Source organism: Antechinus flavipes, chromosome 3 (genome assembly GCF_016432865.1).
Source record: "Antechinus flavipes isolate AdamAnt ecotype Samford, QLD, Australia chromosome 3, AdamAnt_v2, whole genome shotgun sequence".
In the NCBI taxonomy this organism is placed as follows: Eukaryota; Metazoa; Chordata; class Mammalia; order Dasyuromorphia; family Dasyuridae; genus Antechinus; species Antechinus flavipes.
In genome coordinates this window covers 371,989,531-372,012,946 of record NC_067400.1, presented here as the reverse complement: position 1 = coordinate 372,012,946, position 23,416 = coordinate 371,989,531, and the positions used below count along the sequence as shown (strand labels likewise).

Genomic DNA, 23,416 nt, shown 5'->3' with positions numbered 1-23,416 from the left:
AAGATCTTTTCAGTCTTTTAAAGATGTTACAAGTGATTTTCATGTCATCAGTCTCTTTGGCTGGTAAACCTGTATAGGCTGTTTTCCATCTTTGCTTTTTCTGTTGATTCTCATATCAGTAGATTAATATATTTCTCAATGAAAAAAATGAATGTGACCTTTCCAAACCTTTCCCAAACTCTGATTTTTGTGTACATTAGTCAAAAGGAGAAAGCGAAAAAAGAAATAGAACATAGCAAATGTATTTGGGTCCACTTCTACCTTTCATTTACTGATATTGCTTGATTTGTTTCAGGAATAAATAATATGTATAGGCATTTACCCTTACACCAAATTGATATTTTTCCCCCTGGTTTTTGTCATTTTAATTTTATATACTATTCATTGGTTTCCCATTGCTTTAATACAATATGATATAATAGTAATAGATATGCTTAAAACTATTCAGAATGTTAATCATTCTGAAGCGCTTTTCAGCACTAAGTGAAATTGTTTCATGTTTTGTAGTTTGAAATTACTAACAAAATTAGCAAAATGATGATATACTAAAAAAAGGGAATTGAATGTAAGAGGGATATTTATTTCCCAAAATCAGAAATGAAACTCATAAAATGAACTGAATAGTAGCTCAATTAGTAACCCACACTTACATACTTTTAAAGTTTGCAAAAAATTTTTCACTTCTCTTTAATCCCCACTGCAACCTTTTGAGATCAGTGTTAAGAATACTATTAGGCATGGAGCTCTTAGGTGAATTGATGTCATTAACTAGTTCTAGTTCTGGTTCTAATCCAGTTGTTTTTCTACTACATTAGTTTGTCCCTAATTTTGATTTTTACACATTGATAATTATTTTCACTTCTCATTGTCTGCCTCCTCCTCCCCTCCCCCAGGCCCTGAGACCTAAAATGATTTCCACCTCATACTTGTGCCTCTTTACATCTCTATGTGCTTCCCTTGAGATTCAACTCAAATACTAGCTTCTGCAGGAAGCCATCCCTGTCCCTCTGACTCCTAGAGACTTCCTCCTTTAAGGTTAGCTTCTAACTCCATGCTACATGGATCTTGTGTGACTTGTTTATTTACTGATTGTCTCCTCTTATCACATGTTAAAAAACCCCTTGGAGACAGTCATTATGTTTTTGCTTTTGTTTCCCTAGTGTTGAGCAATGTTTGGTACATAGTAATGTTTAATAAATGGATTATTGTTGATTGATTGATTAGTCATGTAGATTAGATGATTATGTAGAATGTATCTTTTTAATAATTTTGTGAGGAAGTAATCATTTTTTGAAACAAGATGAATGATGTTATAGTGATAGTTGGCAGTGTAACCTTGATATCCTATTAATACAATGTTATGGCATACATAAATAAATACACCTTTCAGAGCATAAAGTTGTCCCAAATAAATAAGTCCTGACAAACTAATCAGAGATTGCTGGGAAAAGTTAAATAGGCATATGACTATTTAATTTTGTAAGTGATAAAATGTGATTTTTAAAAGCAAAGCAAAATAGAAATTAGGAAAAGCTTATTTGCAAATTATTTTAATTAGTCTGCCAAAGAGTATTGAATTTGTCTAACCAAACTTTCAGTGTGCAGTATGAATCTTTAGTTCTTAGTCACCACAACAGGAAACTCAAGTCAAAATCGAAGAAAGTAGACTTCACATTAAAATACAACCAGCTTTTAGGTACAGAAACCAGGTCGTAGGTCATCGGAGTAAGAATATTGCATTTGTTTTTTCTTTTGCTTTTTTGCTGAGGCAATTGGGGTTAAGTGACTTGCCCAGGGTCCCACAGCTAAGAAGTGTTATGTGTCTGAGACCAGATTTGAACTCAGGTTGTCCTAATTTCAGGGCTAGTGCTCTATCCATTGCACCACCTAACTGCTCTAAGAATCCTGCATCTCTTTAAAAAGAAATTAAAATTATTTTTCCCAAGATGCTGACTATATATTATGATATATGCTGTCATAAACAAATAAATATTTGAATAATCTTGGATCAGATAATAACATATGCCATTTTATTTTTTTCCCATAAATTTAGAGCTGGTAGAAAACTCAGAATATTTCTAGTATAACCTCTCATTTTATTCAGGAAAAAACTCAGGTCCACAAAAAGGAAATTACTTTGCCAAAGCACATAGTAAACATCAGAACCAGGATTTGAAACCAGGTTACTTGACTCCAGTTCAATTTAACCCAAAAAGTTACATTAGATGGCTCCTTCATTTACATTAAGAAAGTTTTATATCAATCATTGCATATAGTGTTAATATTACAGTCCTGTACTTGCCAGGCTGTAAAGTTGAATCATTAATTAAATGTTAGATTGAAACTGAATAAGTTCAAATAGATTTTTCTATATGTCTACATTTTACTTAAAAACATTCTATTTTTTTCCCCCAGAACTCTATGTTCTGTGTTTGGCATGAAAAAATTAAAGGCTATAGTGAGTGTATTGCTTTGAGAATATTAGTTTTCTTTACACAAAATATATGTTCTAGACTAATTTTTCTCCACATATTAATTAACAACCTTTTATGATGTTATTTACAAGGCTCTGTTTTAGTTGCTGACATACGTAGACAAAAATGCTCATGCTCTTAAGAAGTTTACATTCTTGTACTGAAACAATGTGTACATATATGACTACAAACAATGAAACTAGATAGTTTTTGGTATGCTAGCCATGGAATTGGGTGAGGGGGGAAGGAATTCAAGAAAAACTTTATGTGAAAAGTGATCTCTGAACTGATTTTTAAAGGAAAGAAAGATTCTAAGAGAGATGTATGAGTCAATTTAAGGAGGAATTAATGGTGATCCTCAAGTTTGGTATCTTACTCAAACAAGTGAAGTTTTCAACCCTTATTTTTACCTTCTGAATAACTTGGGAATTTCTAATGATATTCAATGGTTCAGGTATATCTCAACTGGGGTTTCCCTGATGAATCATTAAAGTAAGTGAGTGGGTAGGAAGGTAATGCTAACCTTTTTCGATATGGCTCCATTTCACTGCTGTGTTGTTGGTAGATTTTTAAATAGAACTTCTGTGGGGTGATGGTGGTGGTAGTAGGGCTGGATTGAGATGCAAGGGTAGAGGAGAAGTAGAGAGAAAGAAATAGGAAGAAAATACAAAATAAACCTCTAATCATCTATTGAAAAATCTTATTCAAATTTTACTTTTCTTAAATTGAAAACATTCAATATATGAATTTATTGACCTAATCCATTATTTGTCTTACCAAAGGCTATACATATGCAAACAAGACCTGTAGGTAATTTACTTTTTAAGATGTTGAATGATCTGTGGATAAGACTGTGGAATCAATTTCTCATATGTGTGGGATTGTAACCGTTAATACTGTCATTACTGAAACTTATACCTTCCTACAACTGGCAGCAAGAGTATATCTGTGGAATATATTAATACAATTATTACTTTGATTTTAAATTGTTTGGTTGGAAAAATATTTTGAATATCAGAAGTAACTTAAATTGCTTGACTAGACATCATAGGGCAAAGACTACATATGGTTTTCTATGAAGGATGTTAATAGTTTTAAAAACCACCTGGATATGCTCATATTTAGTCATATCTTCTATTAAGTAATTGGTAAATTATAATCTCATACCTGATTGTGTCAAAATGAGAAATGTTGTTATTCAACATACAAAATAAAATATCATGAAGAAAATACATATTTTTAAAATATTGGTCATCCATCCATGAACCAAACCTAAAATAAACCCAGGTAAAGTGACTACAAAAATAAAAAGTAAGAAATACCCATAGCTATGGAACTTTGTAGTACTGCTGTTTTCTATGATTAATGTGCCATAATTTAAAAAAAATTTGTTATAGTTTTTTATTTACAAAACATATGCATGGGTAATTTTTCATCACTGACCCTTGCAAAATCTTCTGTTCCAAATTTTCCCCTTTTTCCCCTCACCCTCTGCCCTAGGTGGCAGGTAATCTAATACTTGTTAAAATATATGTTAAATCCTATAAATAAATAAATAAATAAATAAATAAATATGTATATGTATGTATGTGTATATATATATATATACACACACACACACACACACACACACACACACACACACACATACACATACACACATATATATATCCATACAGTTATCTTGCTGCACAAGAAAAATCAGAACTAGAAAGGAAAAAAAAAATCTGAGAAGAAAAACAAAAATGCAAGGAAACAACAACAGAAAGAGTGAAAATACTATATTGTGGTCCACACTCAGTTCCCACAGTCTTTTCCCTGGGTGTAGACAGATCTCTTCATTACTGAACAATTTGGATTTGGAACAATTGGTCTGAATAAATTCATTGTTGAAGAGAGTCAATGTGACATAATTTTAAGTGAACAGATGCTAGAAATAACAATATTTGTAAATTTGTAAAACCATACATTTTTTACTTTATTTTAGTTTTGTTTGTATAGGTATAGAAAAGAATGATACTATATTCATGACTTTTTCCTCTTGTAATATTAAACAAAACTCAAAATTGTAAGGATATTTGGAATTTTGCACAAATTTAACATGTTAAATATTGCAAAATTTTATTAAACATTAAAATAAACCAATTAATAATGATTTAGGATTTTTTAAAGCAGTGTTTTGCAGTAATATTTCATTTTTTTTGTCACTAGTAGCAAATCATGTATTGTAGAGAAATGACTTTTTTAGACAACTGAAATAGACTCCATTAGAAACCAGCCTTTGAAACATTCATATATGTTGTCTAATGAGAATCTTTCTAAAGTATTTTATGATTGTATTAATTGATATTTTGAATAAAAATTTTTTTATGGACCTCATGTCTTTATTGTCAAAAATGTTTATTAATCATAGAGTTTACAGGTAGAAGGAACCTTAGAATTCATCTAATCCAACTGACTTCACTTGTTTTATAAATGGGGAAACAGAGACCCAGAAGGGCATTGCATAGATAGTAAAATAGTAGAACCCCATTTGAATTTAAATTCTCTGAATCAAAATTTAAAATCTTTTAACTGTGTGATATTAAGATGCCTTGAGGGGTTATTGAGGTTGCAGGCCTGTTTACTCCTATTGAAATTACTTCAAATTGCTATGCTTTCCTACTTTATGATTTTTCTCTTTCTCTTGGTATCACTTCTATCCATTGTTATGATTTATTTTTGTCATATCTACTACTTGTGCTTGTAATCTATTATGTGCTTTATACTAGGACAGAAATGAATATTGTTGGTAGAAAACCAGATGATTGGGTTCATTAAATGAGTATTCTTAATTTTACACCCCTGTTATTTCAACCCTATATAACCCACTTTAGTATGAAATCTTGACAGTGGTTCTTTTTTCCTAACAAATTAAATACATGAACTTTGTAATAATGAAATTTTTGGTAAGGTTTTTTGTTTGATTTTATTTTCTGTTTGGCTACTCTGTAGTTCTTTCATTTATTTTGGAGTTTTTTGGCTGTGTTTTACATGGGCAAGGTCATCAGAAATTAAGTCATTAGTTAACTGTTACTCAAACTGTACCAATTCTGGTACCAATTGTACCAGAAAGGTAAAGAACATTGCTCTAGCAGCAACATTTGATATTTATTTACAGAGTTGTTGGATGACTTAAAAGCTACTAGCAGTGTACTAACTAGGTCCATTGTAGATCTAGATAGTAAATAATCACTTTTAAAAGACAATTTTAAACTTTATTTTTCTACTATATTAACCTACCATTTTGTAGAAGAATTAATTCCAAATGTAAATTTGTTTTTTTAAACATTTTAGTTTTATGATTTATTAGATTTTGATAATGTTTGAGCTCAAAGATGTTGTAATTAGAACTTCTTAAATATTGCTTAGTTTTATATGAATCACTTGAAAGCCTCCCCTCATTATAGTTGTTATCTGATGCATTTTCCTGAGAATAGGGTAAAATAGGTTCTAAAAGATCTGGCATATTTTACTGATCTGAAAAAGCTGAGGGTGTGGGTCCAGTGACTTCAGAAGAAATCTCTGGCTTAGGTTAATTTTAAGAGATTCATCACCAGGAAGTTGGCTATAAGACAACACAATTTCTAGGCTATAGTGATTTGTAAAACTATTATGACAGTTGTTGGTAAAGGGAATATTCATACTGATAACATGATGGATCTTTTGAAGAAATATTTTAATATGCTTTAAAAAAATTATTGTTGGATATCTTTGTAGGCTATTTACTTACATTCTCACTTGAAACATTTAAAATAGCCTGTGTTTGTTTTCAAATTTGTTTTGTTTTGTTCCCCAGGGTTTTATTCCTTTTTTATAAGGAAGGAGTGCTTTTGCTTTTCTTATCCCTAGTATTTAGCTCAGTCCTTGATACATAATAAGTGCTTACTAATGCATATTGACTAAATGACTTTTTCCTTGGTAGACAAACTAGGAGGATTCTATGTTGGCACTCTTTTTCAGTGGCTTATCAGTTGTAAATTTGGCAGCAGGGTAGCAGTGGTTCAGTGGGTAAGATCTGACTTCATATTCAGTCTCAGACACTTACTAGTTGTATGATTTTAGGTAAATCACGTAATCTATCTGCCTCAGTTTCCTCAACTGTAAAAATAGAGATCAAATTCCCAATAAAAACATTTATTAAGTGCCTCCTATCTAGTGTTGGGCACTGTACTAATTTCTGGGAATATAACGAGTAAAAAGAAAGACAGTATTTGCCATTTAAGAATGGCATCTGAAAGGAAAAGCAACCCACAAAAGGAGACCAGAAAGGGAAGACAAAGGAAGAGAGAAATCACCCAGAGGCATCTTGTTCCATTGAGTTGAAAGCAGGCTGAGCAGCAGATGCAGAGTGGAGTAGATTGAGTAGAGTTTCTATGCTCTATAAAGGAATGCATTGGGAGGAGTTTGGTACTCCTCCCTCCAGCTCTCCAATCAGAAGGGAAAAGGAAGGGGCGTGTCAAAGCTTTCATTAGAAAGTGAGATTAAGTGATGAGTTTATCCTGGGAGGGGCAGTTTGTTCCTTGGAACTGAAACCAGACCAAACAGCAGATTCAAAGTGGAATAATTCACTGCTGCCTCCCAAGGTTGTTGTGAGGATCTAAAGAGATCATATTTGTAGAGCATTTGGCACAGTGCTTGGCACATTGCAAGCAATTAATATACGATTGTTTTCTGTAAACTATAATTACATTACAGCCTGTTTCAGTGTACATTGGTTTAACAACTGTGCTGTGTCAATAATCTCTAGGCTACAGTCCTCCTCTTCTTGGTGGGGAGCTACGTGGCATAAAGTGCTGGGTCTGGAGTCAGGAAAACTCCCGAGTTCAGATTTGACCCCAGAAACTTACTAGAGACACTGGAGAGCTGGGTTCGTGAGCTGGAAAAGGAAATGACAAAACCACTCCAGAATCTCTGCCAAGAAAAGCCCAAGTGGGATCATGACTGAACAACACAGACACCTTTTGGAGAACCAATTTTCTTGAAAATGCAGCTCCTAGGGGACTCCTCCTCTTGTTGCTGTTAGTCTTAGATATTTTCTATTAGTAGGCACTTCAAGGGATCCTTCCTCTCCCACTTAGTCTATTGAGGACAATCTAGCAATGACACCAGCTGTTGATATCCATACTGCCATAAGCCTATCTGCCTTTCCAAAGTTGTCTTTCCATTAACATTGGTAGAAGGTTCTTGGCTGCTGTTGTAGTACTTTTAAGGAAGTTCCTCAAATATCATTTCAAAAACATATTGCCATTGAAATCCTTCTAAAACAGATAATTTCTGGGTTCTGGCTAATTGCCAATTTATTTGAAATGTTTGATACAAAAAGAATTATACTACGATTAAAGTGTTCAGTTATTATTCTCTTCGAAGTTTTTGTAATGCTCCTTGCTATGTCTTACCTTCCTCCTGTAGTTTCAATATAACAAGCATCTCCTTTCTTTCAGGTTATGCTGTAAGAAAGCTGTGAGAGAAAAAAACACACCTTTTTAACAGAATCTGGAGTGGAAGTAAGTCATGAATTATGCATCTCCCGGGATATTTTTCCATCCACAGAGTGACCCCCCTCCCCCTCACAAGTTTCATGAGTAAGGCCACTAGATTGAGTTCTCAGAGATAGTAGGACATGATGACATCCACTGGAAAAGTATCAAAATCCAGGCTCGCCTATTTAGACTTGAATTAGACTTGAATTATAGTATAGTAGATTTAACCTGCCTCACCCCATCTCCTGAGTTTTTCAGATACACACACACACACACACACACACACACACACACACACACACACACACATTCCCTGTAATCATAATCTTGTTTCTCCTTTCCCTTTCTGACTTCCAACATATTTAACACTTTAATTGCTTACTGTGTTCCTTGAATCCATAACAGCATTTACATATGCCTATTAAGTACCTCATTTTAAACTAAGTATGATTTCAATCCATGAGAAAAAAACTGATACCTATAAATTATGCAAAACGAAATAGAAAAAATATAACATGGATATATATATATATATATATATATATATATATATATATGTAGATATAATATTTATTTAATCCTGCATATCCACATTTCTCACACATATACACATAAAACATTGTGGGACCATTTTCTCTGATGCCTTTCAAAGGCTATTTTACCTTTTGAAAGTTATTTTGGGCATACACAGAATGATGTGGTTAGGTCAAAGGAAATAATGCTAGATTATAGATATCAGTAATCTGCACATGTAAGCAATTTACAAAATGAATCTAAACTTTAATTTAACCTATTTTGAAAGGTGTGATATGATTTTCAAAAATATCTTTAATTCGCATCTTTAAACATCACTTTATAAGATTTTTCTGTCATTCAGATGTCAGAAATATCAATTTAACTTTTGAAAGGAGACTACCATCAACTAAAAATTCTCCTTTTTTTCCCCTGAAGGCATTTGAAATGCTAACTTGAAAAATGCTTGTTGGACCTAGAAAGGGAGAAGTTGAGCCATGGACTCCTAGACATTTCAAGCACCAGGAATACTTGTGGCCAGTGTTTCACTGGAATTTCCAATGGAATGAGTAGAAAGACAGGAAGCTCAGGGTCTAACATACCCTTCCTCTATTCACACTTTACCCAAATGATAGATTGGCAAGATATGTCAGCAGCTTCACCCACAACTCCATTTCTATCCACTTCCTAAAAAATATGCCCATTTTCTAATGTTCTTTCCCCTTCTTGTTTATTTAAAATTAGAAAATAAAAAGATTGTGATAAAAAAGAATTTTAGATATTCCTAAGTGATATTGAAAATACCAAGGAGCTTTCTTAAAGAAAAGGTATTTTTAGAATGTTAAATACTTGATTTGTTTTACAAATACATAATTAAGTTGAAAAATATTGAAAACTATCCCAGACTCTTGACAGTGAAAATGAATGATAATTTCAGATAACCATTACCCATTGACCAAACAAGGTAAAGTTTAACATTTATTAGTAAAGAGCTTTATTAAGTTGTTGCATGTTAAATTTATTTAATAAAATTATTTCATAACATGACATAAATAGTACTTAGTTAATTTAAAAACATTTAGCAATATGAAGGATTTTTATGAGATTTTTATTCAGGATGGTATTTTGTATTGTTTTTGTTTATTTTTATGGTTTTATTAGTGTAAAGAACTGCTGATATAGAAATTCCCTCCACTGATGTTCCTCAGCATGTCTTTAACTTTTTGAGAGATGCTTCATTGCCCAAGAGATTGAGGATCACACAGCTGGTAGTTTTCATAGTTATAACTTGATCTCAGTTCTTCCTAATTCCAAGTTCTTGATTCTGTCTACTATACAACAATCCTACCAATTTTCCCTTACAAAAAAAAATAATAGAATTTTAAATTTATATGTAGCATTTATACATCAAACAAATTTTAATTTATTTTGTTGTTGTAATTTGGTTAAGGAAAATAGAAGAAACCATATCAAGAAAGGAAAAAACCCATTCTATTATAGTGCTATTTTTTCAGCTTTTTAATAACATTTGAATATGTTATATTCTCCACAATAAATTTAAAGAAAACCTATAGAAAGGTTATTAGTTACCAGGCAAATAGTACTTTCCAATGGTCTCTACCTATTTGCTTCAGGAGGTGCAATTTTCAAGGATTAAAGATAGAGGATTTTCCTTCCAAGAAAACCCCAAATGTGGTAATCATCAAGTATTGGACAGAACTGAAAATGACTCAACAACAAGAAAAGAATAAGAGAGCTGGATACGTCTTAAGAAAGAATATCCTAAAGGTTATTTTTAATGGAGTAATGGAGTTGAATTGTGTCATGATAGTTACATTTGATAATAGATTCAAATATCTTTTCATGGGGCAATGGAAAGAAATAGATGCAAAAATTATCTTGGGCTACTAAGATTCAGATAGTTCTTGACTATCTTGAACAGCTAGATTCATAGATGATCTAAAACAATGGTGTCAAAATAGGAATGAGGCCACAAAACCATACATATAGACCCTTAGGAACCTCATATTGAGTTAGAAAAACACATACCAATATTATCTATGTTTTATTGAATTTTCATTTATTTTGTTAACTATTTCCCAATCATATTTTGATCTAGTTTGGGTCACACTCTGGAGTACTTTGAATTTCATGTGGCCCAGTGTGTTTGATATCTGTTCTAAAACTATTCAGATTTAAAGAAAGATTTGATCTAAATTAATGAATGGAAATAGGAAAATTGTAACTGAGGAAAGAATCACTAAAATTAAAGACATTGGAATGAATTATCAAAATTAAATTCATTAAAACTCATGTATTAGGAAAATGGATTAGTAAAAGAAGTGATTTAAGGGTGCCAAAACAAAACAGAGAATTTGAAAAGAAAAATACTTATATGTTGTAGGAACATTAATGAAATAAAGATATCATCTATAACACCCCTCCCCTCACAAAACTCTAAGCATAATCTGTGTTTTAATTGAGGAGATGGCATAATTTGATTACATATTTACTCTTATCAGGTGACTATGCCCCCCCTTAAAAAAAATTGTACAATTTGTTTTATAAACTAAACCATTCAAGTTTAAAAATATACCCTAATGCTTAGAAGTAAATTGGCTTTGTTTTTTCCTCTTTAAATTTTTAGACTTCTTGAAGATTTGGGAAAGTCAATGAGTACCCTTATCATTGAAGCTTTTTATGGAGGATCCCATAAACAGCTGGTGGACCTCTTACAAGAAGAGATACAAGATTGCGCGCTTTATACTCTCCCTGCAAAAAAATGGCATTGGAGAGCACGAACATCTGCCTTATATTTCTCCCAAAATGTTCCAGTTAGTGATAATTACAGGTAAAAAGAGTTAGGGATGCTTCTGATTTGGGGCTTGCATGGTGATTATATTGAACATGTTGATTCGATGTTGGCTTTTTGTCTAAATCCTTTATGACCACATTTTTTGTCATAGTGAATTTTATGTCAATTGTTTATAGAGATTGTTGAAAGAATCAGCTCATTACAACAGTGTTGCCATGTGTCACTGTGAGTTTCTAAATGAAGTTGCATTCCCAGACTCTTTGTACCTTTTTGTCCTCCCCTTTATTTGGAGGGGGTCTATATCAGATTAATATAATGACTAAATATATTTAGACTAAATATGTAGAAAAGATAGTATTCAAATATGAAATGAAAAAGATTATTTTGGAGGGGTTTTTTCAGATATCATAGATTCATTGTGAATTTTTATTTTTCTTTGTTTAAAGAATGCTGCTTAGGCAAAAGCATGCATTTTTCTCAAGCAGACACAAAATGTGTTGAGATGATAAATAGAGTTCCTAATGGAAGAAGATTCACACAATCAGATAGAGAAGGAAATAAAAGTGAAGTATCAGTGATGATGATGGAGAGGAAAGTATAGAAGCCTTTTCTTTTCAATGCTCTTTGTATTAGTGTCCTTTCTGCCCTTTTTCTTCTTCTTTGTCCTCCCCCTCATGATGGAGGAGTTATATGGGGGAGTAGGGGACATGGGGGAGGGGGAGGAAATCCCTAGTGCTGTATTCTATTCCCAGGATGAAAACCATCAGTTTGTTAAATTAAAAAAAAACAAACAAACAAAAAACAAAGCTTTATACAGTACCTATTATTTTCTAGGTACTGTGCTAAGTGCTTTACAATTATTATCTCATTTGATCTTCAAAACAATCCTGTCAGGTAGATACTATTATTATTTCCATTTTATGGATAAGGAAACTAAGGCAGATTGAGATTAAATGACTTTCTCAGAGTCTCACAGCTAGGAAGTATCTGAGGCCACATTTCAGTTAGCCCTTCCTAATTACCCAGAGCTACATACACTGTAATAGATACTGCTTTATATTCTTGATTTTTGGTCCTTAAAGGAATTCCCATTTGCTAGATTCTGACCTTCTCTGAGCATCCAAACCACTCAGTATTGATTCCCCTGCCTTACTTCCACCTCCCCCGCCAAAGCCTATTGTATTAGGTATTAGAGATATACTTTTTTTTAAAAAAAAAGAGTACTTGATATTAAGGAACTTAAAGTCTTCAGAGGAGAAATATTATGTCCACAGATAAGCAAATACAAAATGCAAAATGTCCCAAAAAATCTTAGTGTATTTTTATTAAGTTTCTGTAACTTAAAACTTCAAAAGTATAACTTTGAGGATGTCTTATAATATGTAAAACAATATGAGGGTCCTATGAACTTGGTAGAAGTAGATCAGATAATTCCCATGTGTAAGAGATAATATAGTTGAGTTCAGTGTTTAAGGAAGGAAGTAATTATAAGGGGCAAATATGAGTACATAGGGACCATCAGTATGGAAAGCCATTAAATTTTAATGGTAATAAATTCATATTGCTGAAGACTTTGAATGGAAAATGTAGTGTCCTTTTTTCTAGCGCCCCACATTGGGCACCAAAATGTAATATGCTTTCTAGAGCCCCCAAATTCGGGTGCCAAAATATAACTGTCCAGGCTTGCTCTCTGGAGGATCTCAGGACCAGCCTTGGTCTTAGTGGAGGAGTGAAGGAGGCTGGAGACTCACAAGAAGGGTCAAAGATAGAGTGTCTTTATTTCAAGTTCTCTCAGCCCTTAAATACCTTGGTATTACATCATTACAGCACGCTAAGTATGTGCCAACTAGAGAACCATTATATCATCACATAGCACTGAGAAAGTGCTAACTATAAGCACCCTCCTATTGATATGTAAATGCCTCTCTTTACTGTAAATATCCTTTGCTTCAAGTAGAACACAGGTGGTCATGTTCTCCTTAACTTCTCGGGAAGGCTGAGAGCACTTGGGGAGATGGGGAACCAAACCAGACATTTGTCAGCAGGTTCCCTCTGGGCTGGAGGGTCTTATACCTTACCCAGAGTTTCCACAATATCTGCAGCCCTCTACAGAAAAGATTTGAAAAATTGAACATAAAATGGACTGTTTGCTTCTAGGTGTCACAATTCAGGATTACTTATTTTGATTGTAGTCATTAAAAGAATACTTCTGATTCACAAGGCAGTGAAACTTTAAACAAATACATTGAGAATAACAATTTTTAATTGATAATAATGATAAAGTAGTTTACTTATGAAGGGATAGGGAGTAAAATGAATTAGTGTTTTCAAGGCCCTGTCATAATTTATCACTTAACTATAAGTTATATAATATAGTTAATTTTATGATATGTTTTCATTTTACTTTACCCATTCAGCAAATATTCAAACACTAACATTTATCTTTTGTATGTCTGTTTTCTTTAATTTTTGAGTATTTTTTCTAAATAAAGTTATTGTAACTATATATATATGCAGTGAAATTTCTTGCATATATATGTATACATACACACTCATACATGTATAATGTATGCATGCAATGTATATGGATGCATTTATGGATGTACGTGTGTTCCCTCTTAGGCTTAAAACATTGTAGTATGTGTTTTACCTTGCTGTTCTCTGAAGCATTATTATTTTGGAGGAGTGTTTAAGACAAACTGTTGGTCAATTTCTCTTGTATTAAAAACCTCATCCTTCAGTGCTTCAAGGTCAACAGCTCAAGCTGTCCAGCATTAGCTGTATTAAACTAATAAGATATCACTCTAAGACATATACCTCATTAGTTTAACTTATAGATACAATGACCTGAGATAACTTAGTTTCAATTTGTCAACTAGTCACCATAATAGGGAGTGGGGATACGGAATAATAGCCAGTTTAAAACCTGGGCTAAGTTAACATGCCTACTGATTCAGAGAGGAGCTCATGTGCAAGGTTACCACCTTTACTTACAGCTGCTAAATTGGAATTGAGTGGAGCATCTTTTAAAAATGAAAAGTACTTTTATCGCTGTCACTTTTAGCATTTAACCACTTAGGGGACCTCATCGTCAAAGGCCACAAAGGTAAAACAATAAAGAACCACATATATCATTATTGGGCTGACAAAATTATTCTAAATGAATAATAATGTGACCGATAAGAGAACATTGACTGGATGTGCATCAGTTATTTTCTAGTCTTTTCCTACATTTGTATGTGCTGTTTTTAAAGACATGTTATATAGCAAATGTATTCACAAAGAGTATAAGTGCATCAGTTCAACTAATCAGGTTGACTCCATTTTATCCTGGCAGGGAGAATCATTCATCACCATGTACATTAGTTGTGTTTTTTTCTATTTTGTTAGGAGTTCCAGAAGATTTATCTTAATTTTATTTTTTCTAGAGAAATAGGCACTCTTCTGTTATATTGATATTTTTCAGGAAATGTCAATAGATGCAAGTAAATATTTCTGAGGTTTTTCTGTCTTGAAGGTGAGAGAAAACACACAATTTCCTTTATTGAAATGGTGTATCTCCGAACTAAGTATTACTTTTTGCTTCTCAGCAGATACTTTTAAAAAATATTTTCCCCCAATTACATGTAAAAACAATTCTTAACATTTATTTCAAAAGTTTAAATTCCAATTCCTCTCTTTCTTTCTTCCTCCTTCCTTAGATGATAAGCAATTTTATATAGGTTATATATGTGCAATCATACAAAACATTTCCATATTAGTCATGTTGTGAAAGAAAACATAGAATAAAAAAAAATTATTTTAAAAAAAGTGAAAAATAGTTTGCCTTGTCCTGCCTCAATATGAACTTGGTTCTTTTTCTGGATGTGGATAACGTTTTTCAAAGTAATTCTTTGGAATTTTCTTAGATCATTGTATTGTTTAGAATAGCTAAGTCATTCACAGTTGATCATCATATAGCATTGCTATTGTTATGTACAGTGTTCTCTTGATTCTACTCACTTTTCTTTGTATCAGTTCGTATAAATATTTTCAAGTTTTTCTAACATCTTGCTCATCATTGTTTATATCACAATAGTATTTTCTCATAGTCATGTACCACAACAGTTCAGCTGTTCCACAATTGATGGGGACCCCCTCAATTTCCTATTTGAACAACTACTTCTTAGTGTAGGAAAGGCTATTTTGCAAGTTTTATTAAGGTGAATGGATTTAGTTATATAGAAGAGCCACTCTTATGTTGAGAATCAATGTGAAATAGGCCATGAGTGCTGGCTCTTGAATCAGAGTACCTGGGTTCAAATCCTGACTCTGCCACTTATCACCTATATGTCCTTTCTTAACTTCTCTGGGTCTCATTTTCCTCATCTGTAAAATGAGGAGGTTGGACCAGTTGACCTTTTTACATCCTCACAGTTCAAAATCCATGATGCTATGAGCTAAAAATCAGATTTTTTTCATCTAGTATGACTTAGTTTCTCTATGAAGTATTGATAATATTGTTGTTGTTGTCGTCGTCGTCGTCATCATCATCATTATATTCATGCCTTTTCTCTGCACATCCTCTGTGCCTCTCACTTAAACACGAAGAAGCCATTTAAATATTTGTTCAATTGAATCTTGTTATTAGTCTGCCAGTCATGATAATAATTGAAATTGTGATCATATCCTAAGAGTAAGAGTATAGTCTTTTTTTTTTTTTTTAAACTAAGCAAAAGTTCAGCAGAGCTGTTGAGGTATAAAGTAATTTATCAGGTAACTTTTGAATGTTAAAGATCTTTTCTCTAATAACTTAGCAATTTCTATAGGAGAAACTTGACCCAATCTACAAAGATTCCATGCCATAGAAAATAAAATTCTTATAGACTATGGTAGTGCCAAATGATATTTACCATGATTTTCTACATAAATATTAAACCAATAAGTAATTTTTAGTGGTCTGTATTTGATATGCAGTTTTTGTGGATGCAATTATAATCAAATTAAATGGTTATGGCTAAATGAATCATAAAGGATGTGTACCTGCACATTCTCAATAGTAAGACAAATAGTAAAATTTTACTATTTTAATTTTCCATGTCATAAATTAGTGGTCAAGAGAAATATTTTAAAACAATTCTAACCAGAAGAAGTTGAAGTATATTCTCTTTTATTATTGTATCTCATAGTTTAGAAAAAAAGGCGGGACAAGGAATGAAGTGGTGCTCAGAGCAGGATGTCAGACAGTTATTCTGGATTTGTACAGCGGATGAGAAAAGAGGGATTGGGTTTAAACTGAAATGAGATAACATTTTATGAAATCCATTTTTGACTAAAGAAACATTAGCTATTACAACCAACTACTAGATAAAGTTGTGGCTTCTCTATTCTTGAAAGCCTTTAAAAATAGGATAAATTCTGGATTATAAACGTGTTTGCAGGAAACATGAGTTGCACTGAGATAAGCTCTCCTGGTTCTTTTGGACTTTGTGACCCTGTGATGTTCTAATTTCTCTTTAATGAAAATCACTGTGGTTTCTGCACCCTAAAACACTGTTGCTCATTTGGATTTTGCACTTTGGAGGTTGTCTCTTAATTAAGTTTCTTCTTTGTTTCTCACACATGATTCTATATATCCCATCTTTGGCTTTCTCCCAGGCATGGAATGCATTTATTCAGCTCATCAATACAGAATCAGTCCTTTTCTTCTTTCAATACTCAGCTGAAATACTCCTTTCTATGTCAAATCTTTTCTAATCTGAACTCTGTTTCCTCCTTTCTCTTTTTATTTATTTTCCTTATGTTTATTCTGTATATGTCTGTACATCCTTTTTTATGTCTCTTGTTGAAATATTAAGTCATTGGAAACAGGTAATACTTCTTTTGTTCATTTTGTACTCCAGCCTCTGGTGTAGTTCGTGACCCATAAGAAACACTTAATAAATGCTTGTTAATGGAACTCCCTGTGCAATGATACCTTCTTCTCATAAGAAAACCCTTAGATTGAAAATAAATGAAGAAGGACTTTCCCATTCTAGAAACTTCAGAGCTCTTTATGTTCTTTCTTTCCAGGTCTTCCAGGAAAAAGCAATATTAAGAAATGGTTGTTTGTTTGTGTGTGTGTGTGTGTACACATATATGTGTGTATATGTGCACCTGGGATGTACATTTCAAGTGGCAAATCATTCCTGTGCATTCATACTTTAAAAACAAAAAACAAAAATCTGTCACATTTCTAGTTCTATGAAAATAGTATATAAATGTTCCTAGAGGTTTTTTAAGTGTATGAGCAATATCCTATAGTCCTATATGCCCTGCTGGTAGGTGGCCATAAGTGCACCATACCAACTGTAGACCAGGTTATATTATTATGAAACATAATATATTCAACAACAAAATGAAACAATATAAAATATTGAATAATATGAAATAATATGAAACAATAAAAACATATCCCTTTAGACATGGGAATTCTCACCAGCTGGAATCACCTCAAGTCTTATTTAGGGCCACATGGTTGAATGGAATTGATCTTTTGTTTGCAGGTGTGAGAGTCCCAGGAACTGAGATCACTTCTGGTGTGAGGGTGTAAATTATTTGAACAGCTCTGTGAATATCATGAGTTATGGATCTTTCATAAGGCATTTCATTGCTTAGGAGAAGGACAGCTTGTTTGCTTCCTTTACTAAGTGGTTTCCCCATTCCTTGCTATAACACTAAGGGATGCCTTTTTTTCTTTTGACTGTCTTTCCCCTCCTCCCTTTTTGTAGCCAGAACACACAGCCTTCTGGTTTTTGCATGCCCCTTAAGGCTCTGTACATAGTATTTTCATCTCCACAAAGTCCCCAGTGATTGAATGCATTGTTCAATTTAGCCGTCTGGACTGTTTGTTGGAAATTACACTGACCACAACACAGCAGACATAGAGTAATCCTAGAAACCAAATAATTAACCACCCAGTTTTTTCCAATTAACATATACATACATACATACATACACACACACATGCATACAGACAAACACACACACACAAGTTAAAAGAATGGCTACACTTTTAATAACCAAAAGAAATCCTTCAGCAAAGAACTGGAAATTAGAATTGTTACAGTGTTCCCTGAAGGAAGATTTCAGGGTTTTTGTTTTTGTCTTCACTTTTCTTTGCACTCTTTTGTCATTTCCTGAAAGAGGGAAAATATTCCAGGGGCAAAATAAAAGAATATGTTGCCAGAGAATGGAATTGTTAGTTTATTCGCAGCACAAAGTGCTAATTTAGAAGTGTTTATATGCTTAATAGCATATACTATGAAGCTATTGTGATTCAAGGGGTTAAGCACTAGAATGCAACTTCAAGATCATATTTTTAATAGATTTTTTTTGGGGGGGAAAGTGTACGTATATACATAGTCACATATATCATATAAGATTCTATACAGCCCCCCAGGTAACTGTTCATATGGATAAAAGATATTATTTGTAACAGACTCTGGCCCTTAAAGTACCTCTAGGGTAAATGTTCAAGCATATTTACCCTTTGAAATTTGACAACTATATTTTAAAAGACAAACTGTATGTTTATTACACTTTTAGAAAGAACAAAATATCATTATTTTTAATGAATGGAGAGGTGAAAAAAATGACAAGCCAGAAATGAATATAAAATGTACTGTTCTGTAAAAGACCCCTAGAAGTATAATAAGGGCCTGCATCATTTTGCTTTTCTAAGGAGCATGCTTAATCTTGACATCTTATTACTGAAGCTGGTAGTCAGATCTAAGAATGTTTCCAACTCAGTATTTTAAGACAGAATTGTGTGTGTGTGTGTGTGTGTGTGTGTGTGTGTGTGTGTGTGTGTGTGGCCAAAGAGGATACCAGCTACTTCCAATGTAGAATTGTTTATGTTTGTTACCACATTAAGGGGAAACAAGTTAATTATTCAATTTTAACAAATGAAATTGGATTTCTACTAATATAACTTAATTTCTGAATTTTTGTGCATAGAAATATCATGCTTAATTTCTGTTTTCTATGAGCTTATAATCTAGCTAAGTACAATATAACCAGACTAACACACAAAAGAGTTAGATAATATTATATAACATGCTTGGATTTGAAAGATGGAAGAAAAAAATCAGTGTGTATTCAGGCATAGAGAAACTTCATAAAGTAGGTAGAATTTGAGTATGGCTTTGAAGAATAAATATAATATCTATAGGTGGAAAGATAAAATGACATTCCAATTGGGAAGAATGCCCTGGAATTTGATATTTCTGGTATATTCAATAAGATTTCTAAATCTGCAATATTTTCTTTTCAGAAAATAGTAGGAAAGATGATTGGTGAGAACATATTATGGAGTTCTCAGTAAACTTTCTGAGAATAGAGCAGGCCTTTCCTCTTGTCTTTGTATCCCTAGCACCTGGTGTATCACCTTGCTCTCCAGATCCTAAATAAATATCAGGTTGGATTGGATGGAAAACCAGGCAGAGATTTTAGCTTTGATTGGAAGCCATAGTGTGTGGATGTTGGTGGTGGGTTGTTGTTGTTGTTGTTGTTGTTGTTTTGTTTTTTAGCAAAGAAGGGAGAAAAATAATCAAAATAATGTTGTAAGAAGCTCTGGCTTCTGTAAGCTAGTTCTGGCATACAGAATGATTTGGAGGAGACCAGATTAAGCATGAAGTGATGATGACTAAACTTAGAGTGGTAGATGTCAAAATGAAGAAATGGATCTATGAATCATGTTGAAGAAATAATCAGTTCCTGTTTTACCCTGAGGAATGATGGGATATATTTGACTCTTCCAAATCAGAATCGACTATTACTATAGAAGTAGACTAATTTTTTTGGCTTATAGCCAACCAATAATATTGATGGCAGCTTTATTTGTGGTGGCTAAAATCTGGAATAAATGGAAATGTCCAGCAATTTAAGAATGATTGAAGAAATTGTAGTATATGAATGTGATAGGATATTCTCCATTATAGAGAGTTGATGAATTTAGGATACAGAATGGGGGCAGCTAGGTGATATAGTGGATAACACACTGGGCTGAAAGTCAGGAAAACTCATGTAAATGAGTTCAAATCTTACCCAATAATCTTTATTGACCTGGAATGTGACTTAATCTCATCTGTATTATGAGCTGGAGATGGAAATGGCAAGCTCCTTCAGTGTCTTTGCCAAGAAAACCTCGAAATGAGGTCACGAAGAGTCAGACATGACTGAAATGACTGAACAGCAACGAGACATCTATACTTTTGCATTTAGCCATTGAGAGAATTTATTAATTTTTTTATCATTATCTTGCAGATGACTCAAGGAGTACAACATATTCTTGATTAACATATTCTTGATTTATGGCATGTAGACCACGAAAGTAGAACACCCTCTAGCATCAACAATGGTTAGAAAGTGTGAGATAGATACTTCCTCATTTAGTAAAATAATACATCATCTGTTATTCAGGTTAAAGCAGCAGACATTAATAAACACCTGTTACATTTCAGGTACTCTGCAAAGCCCCTGAGGTTGCCAAGACCCTGTAGTCAAATTAAGTTAGCTGTTTTCTTTTAAAGTTCTTACTATGTTCCACGTACTGTACTAAACATGAAGGATACTACTAGGAGCAAAAAAGAAAGAATCTCTGCCTTCAGGGGACTGTCTTATCGTGAAATATATTATTGTTCCTACAATTTATTCTCCTGATTGATGAATTACTCTTCGAATTTCCATTTTAAAGAAGTACCCAGGACAACCATTCTTCTGTCCTTTCCTAGCTTCTGACTCTTCAGGCTTTTTCAGTGTGCTCACATATTTCAGTTCAGGTGCTGTTCCTTCACTGAGCCGTTGAGTTCTCCCAGTGAAAATAGATCAGGGATTTTTTTTTATGCATTTATGCAGAGTCAAAAAAAGCAGAACTTGGGAAGCAATTTATAGAATTATTCCCATTATGTAAATAAAAAAAAAACCACTAAGAAGAAACCAATGTCTGTATGATTGTACTTACCAATCTTGACCTTGGAAAGAGGAACTCAGCTCCTTTCCTTCATTTGAGAGATGGGTGCTTTGGAGTTTAAAAATTTTTGCTTATTATTTGAGTAACTGGAAGGTGTTGCCTATATTCTCAGATGTAATTGTTGGTCTGTTGATTTTTCTCACTTATTTTTCTTTGTCACAAGGTAAGATTTACTGAGGGGGGACCATGATATATCTGACAGTGGCTGTTATAAAAACAAAAGCTATTAATTAAATTTGAATTTTTTTTAACTTTTTATTGACAGAACCCATGCCAGGGTAATTTTTTACAGCATTATCCCTTGCACTCACTTCTGTTCTGATTTTTCTCCTCCCTCCCTCCACCCTTTCCCCAGATGGCAAGCAGTCCTTTACATGTTAAATAGGTTACAGTTTATCCTAGATACAATATATGTGTGCAGAACCGAACAGTTCTCTTGTTGCACAAGGAGAATTGGATTCAGAAGGTATAAATAACCTGGGAAGAAAAACAAAAATGCAAGCAGTTTATATTCATTTCCCTGTGTTCTTTCTTTGGGTGTAGCTGCTTCTGTCCATCCTTGATCAATTGAAACTGAATTAGCTCTCTTTATCAAAGAGATCCACTTCCATCAGAATATATCCTCAAACAGTATCATTGTTGAGGTATTTAGCGATCTCCTGGTTCTGCTCATTTCACTTAGCATCAGTTCATGTAAGTCTTGCCAGTCCTCTCTGTATTCATCCTGCTGGTCATTTCTTACAGACCAATAATATTCCATAATGTTCATATACCACAGTTTACCCAACCATTCTCCAATTGATGGGCATCCATTCATTTTGCAGCTTCTAGCCATTACAAACAGGGCTGTCACAAACATTTTGGCACATACAGGTCCCTTTCCCTTTTTTAGTATCTCTTTGGGGTATAAGCCCAGTAGAAACACTGCTGGATCAAAGGGTATGCACAGTTTGATAACTTTTTGAGCATAGTTCCAAATTGCTCTCCAGAATGGCTGGATGTGTTCACAATTCCACCAACAATGTATCAGTGTCCCTGTTTTCCCACATCCCCTCCAACATTCCGCATTGCCTTTTCCTGTCTTTCTAGCCAATCTGACAGGTGTGTAGTGGTATCTCAGAGTTGTCTTAATTTGCATTTCTCTGATTAATAATGATTTGGGGCATATTTTCATATGGCTAGAAATAGTTTCAATTTCATCATCTGAGAATTGTCTGTTCATATCCTTTGACCATTTATCATTTGGAGAATGGCTTGATTTCTTATAAATTAGAGTCAGTTCTCTATATATTTTGGAAATGAGGCCTTTATCAGAACCTTTAACTGTAAAAATGTTTTCCCAGTTTATTGTTTCCCTTCTAATCTTGTCTGCATTTGTTTTGTTTGTACAAAAACTTTTCAATTTGATATAATCAAAATTTTCTATTTTGTGGTCAATACTGATCTTTACTTCTTCTTTGGTCATAAATTCCTCCCTCTTTCACAAGTCTGAGAGGTAAACTATCCTATGCTCTTCCAATTTATTTATAATATCATTCTTTATGCCTAGGTCATGAACCCATTTTGACCTTATCTTGGTGTACGGTGTTAAGTGTGGGTCAATGCCTAGTTTCTGCCATACTAATTTCCAATTTTCCCAGAAATTTTTGTCAAATACTGCATTCTTATCCCCAAAACTGGGGTCTTTGGGTTTGTCAAACACTAGATTGTTAAAGTTATTGGCTGTTTTGTCCTTTGAACCTAATCTATTCCATTGATCAACTAGTCTATTTCTTAGCCAATACCAGATGGTTTTAGTAACTGCTGGTTTATAATATAATTTTAGATCTGGTACAGCTAGGCCACCTTCATTTAATTTTTTTTTCATTTATTCCCTTGAAATTCTTGATCTTTTGTTTTTTCATATGAACTTTGTTGTTATTTTTTCTAGGTCATCAAAATAGTTTTTTGCGAGTCTGATTGGTGTAGCGCTAAATAAATAGATTAGTTTAGGTAGTATTGTCATCTTTATTATATTTGCTTGCCCAATCCAAGAGCTTTTAATATTTTTCCAGTTGGTTAGATCAGACTTAATTTGTGTGGAAAGTGTTTTGTAGTTTTG

General features: G+C 33.2%; 1 protein-coding gene across 7 annotated transcripts in view; it reads left to right on the top strand.

Moving 5' to 3' along the window:
- The window catches only part of GTDC1 (glycosyltransferase like domain containing 1), a 544,967-nt gene that overhangs the window by 116,633 nt on the left and 404,918 nt on the right, over positions 1–23,416 (top strand). For all 7 annotated transcript variants that reach the window (XM_051985822.1, XM_051985824.1, XM_051985825.1 and 4 more), the window contains 2 exons: positions 7,958–8,020; positions 11,157–11,360. In XM_051985822.1, the coding sequence (XP_051841782.1) occupies positions 11,182–11,360 (179 nt within the window). In that variant the 5' untranslated portion in view covers positions 7,958–8,020; positions 11,157–11,181. The remainder of the gene's footprint in view (positions 1–7,957; positions 8,021–11,156; positions 11,361–23,416) is intronic.